The 3063-nt window shown below is 37.4% G+C and overlaps 1 protein-coding gene across 1 annotated transcript; it reads left to right on the forward strand.

Annotated features, from left to right (window-relative positions):
• The first annotated feature begins 1226 nt into the window (after nt 1–1226).
• Nucleotides 1227–1861, forward strand: LOC110928363 (transcriptional regulator SUPERMAN-like). Its single transcript, XM_022171398.2, has one exon. It carries the CDS (start codon nt 1227–1229, stop codon nt 1800–1802), a length of 576 nt encoding a protein of 191 aa, XP_022027090.1. The 3' UTR covers nt 1803–1861.
• Nucleotides 1862–3063: the final 1202 nt, after the last annotated feature.

Below are 3063 nucleotides of genomic sequence, written 5' to 3' on the forward strand. Positions count from 1 at the left end.
TAGCTTTTAGATTTTTCACCAATCATGAAAAATAACGTACGTAGCACCATGACACCACCGTCACCAGATACATATATTCATCCCTATGGCAATGACAGACTACCATCACTCAGACCACCACTTTTTAGTCATTCGATATTTCCCAAGAACTGTGTACTGTTTCATTACTATTAGCAAACATGAACTAACATTAGCAAATACAATCCATTTTAGGAAAAGAGGCACAAGTACTCTTTATTCAAATCCAACTTGAAAAATTGAAATATTTCAAACCAAATTGAATTCAAGTTAGACTATGTGTTGTGGACCATGAGCATGGGGCGCTAGCCCCGGTGGCTCGCGAATACCATAATGGCCAAGCTTAAGCGGGGGCGCGATTAGAGGCTTCAGCGGAGGCGTGAGGGTGGTGGTTGGTGCTACTAGACAAAAATGAGGGTGTTTTGAGGCGCTATTGGTGAAGTTACCACAAAAAAACTCAAGTGAGGGGAGTACGAGTGGACAAGTTAATGAGTAGGTGTCTACCCACTGCCATATGTCGGAATATTAGAGGATAAATCCGAGTTCTCACCTAATCACAACGAATAGTCTTAGAAGAGGTGTAAGTACCTTGAGGAATGGGAAGAGTAGAGAAAAAGAAGCATGATCAGCAAGTAAACATTTTGTTAGTGATAGACTTCTTATCGAATTAGATTAAATGGAAAAAGAAAAAAAAAAGTTAAAGACGCAATACATGTAACCACGAGACTCAAACCCTCACCCAAACCAACGTAAGAAGGTAACTTCACACATTTAAAACCATAGGCTAAAAATATTACCTTCAAATACATCTAATATTTGCCAAAATAATTAATAAAAAAACTATACATTGGTATCTAGTTCATTTATAAGTGTAGAAAGTTTCATAATTTTTAAATTTTTAAATTACTTAACAAAACATGCTTTTATTTTGATGAAACTAATTAAAGAATTGCAATATTCATAAGTAATGAAAAACTTGCATAGGGAATGACAACAAGTATTTGAGGAGAACACTGAAACATATCTGTGGTAGATTTGAGCAAAAGGTACCCTGGTCAGGACAAGAATTTCTATTTTTAGTAAGTAGTCACCAAATACATGGAACTACATATCTCAACCCCTTCAATTCATCCATTAAAATTTTCATTATACTTGATCACCCTCCTCTCTCTTCTTTCACATTTTGTACTTGTAATTAGAGAGCTAAAATGGAGGAAAATGGAAGTTGGAGTAAAGGTAACAAGATGAAAGACTATAACAATGTGTTGAAATCAACAAATAAAGCCATCATCACTTACAGGAAATCAACAATAGAAAGTGGAAGAGAAGACAACAATGGTGAAGAAAGTTTTGGTGAGTTTTCATGGCCTCCAAAGTCTTACACTTGTAGTTTCTGTAAAAGAGAGTTCAGATCTGCTCAAGCACTTGGTGGTCACATGAATGTTCATAGGAGGGAAAAAGCCAAGCTTAGACAAGTAAACCCTCAAAGATATCTTTCTTTTCTTAATCCCCAAAACCCTAACCCTAATGTCATAACATGTTTATCTTCAAATACTTCATCATTTCCAACAATGCCCCCACCCGTAACATATTCATGTTGTCTTCCACTCTTTGATCCTGCTAGCCATCGTTCACATGTTGTGTGTCTTTCAAACGGTGCAAAATCCGAAACTCGAACTCGAAAACCCGATTTTATGGTAGATTGTTCTCAAGAAAAGGAGGGTCTGCTTGTGGATCCCAAGTTTGATGATTTGGATTTGGAACTTCGACTTGGGTGTTCTTAGGTTAACGTTGGACAACCTTAAATCTTCAAAGTTTAGTATGAACCAAAAGGAGTCACATGATGTTGTTTAATTTAGAGTATGCTCACTTTATAATCAGTAGTTTCTTGATTAATTAATTGTTTAGTTATTTTGGGGTTTCCAACACAACATGTGGTGTTTTCTTACTTACGTTTGGAGTTATGATTGTGATCATGATAACCTCTAATTAAGCTTGATATTCAAATTGCTTACATTCTCACTGTTTTGTATGTTGTTGGCGTAAATGTGTTCAGAAAAAAAAAATATGCTTAATATTAAATTTGATTAATAACGGTATAAAATTTCTGGATCCAATTTAACCCATATTTTGTATTGATTGATAATTAAATAGAGAATATTTTGTATTTAATGAAACAATAATTTGATTTTAGTAGGTTTTTTGTTGTGTTTTGATTCCATGATATGCTCTCTATTTTGATTTGAAGACGTGTCATCTTAATAAAAGCAGTCTCTCTGTATGACCCATACGTGAGAACTTAATGGATGGTGGTGGTTGTTATTGGTAATCAAATAGCCAAAAGGATAAATAACATCATATTCCAAACAATTAAGTAATGAGATCTGTCGAGTCCTCAAGTCCCGGTTGACGGTCAATGGGTCTCATCAACGTTGTAAAGGCTTCACTTCACGTCCTACAAAAGAAAACACCGTTAGCCTCGTCACGGAGGACCCTGGGGGGATCCGTGACCAAGCTCCGCCGTGAGAATAAGTAAACTTGCCGGAGAAACGAGAAGCTTATTCCGACAAGTTTGTGATCGTCGGAATATTCTCTGTTGGTGTGAATTCTGGATATATGATGTTATCATGTGTTAAATGCAGTCCGAAGTTGTCGGAATAAATGAAGTACGTGAGTATTTAATGAAGAGGGTTCTTGAATGCTTACCTTCGTCGTATCTCTTACCTTCCTTATATAAAGGAAGTCGCTTATCCTTCTCGGGAACACTACCGAGATCATCTATCGGTGCAACAGGGGCTCCGGGGGGCTCATACACGTGTCTGACCCCCAACAGTCGGACCTGTAGTTCCATTAATGAAGACACCTGCGTTGTACCTATTTTCTAGCTGGTCACCTTCTCTCTCTCCGTCATGCAAGCATTAAATGAGAGCAGAGACATTGGATCCTCCCTTTTCCCGCCTTTTCCGTCGGATCCCTTTTAAGAGAGAAAGCTTAATATGGGTTCATGAGCCGGCCCAAATAACGGAAGCCCAAGACGGGTTTACT

The sequence above is a fragment of the Helianthus annuus genome, chromosome 3 (assembly GCF_002127325.2).
Source record: "Helianthus annuus cultivar XRQ/B chromosome 3, HanXRQr2.0-SUNRISE, whole genome shotgun sequence".
Taxonomy (NCBI): domain Eukaryota; kingdom Viridiplantae; phylum Streptophyta; class Magnoliopsida; order Asterales; family Asteraceae; genus Helianthus; species Helianthus annuus.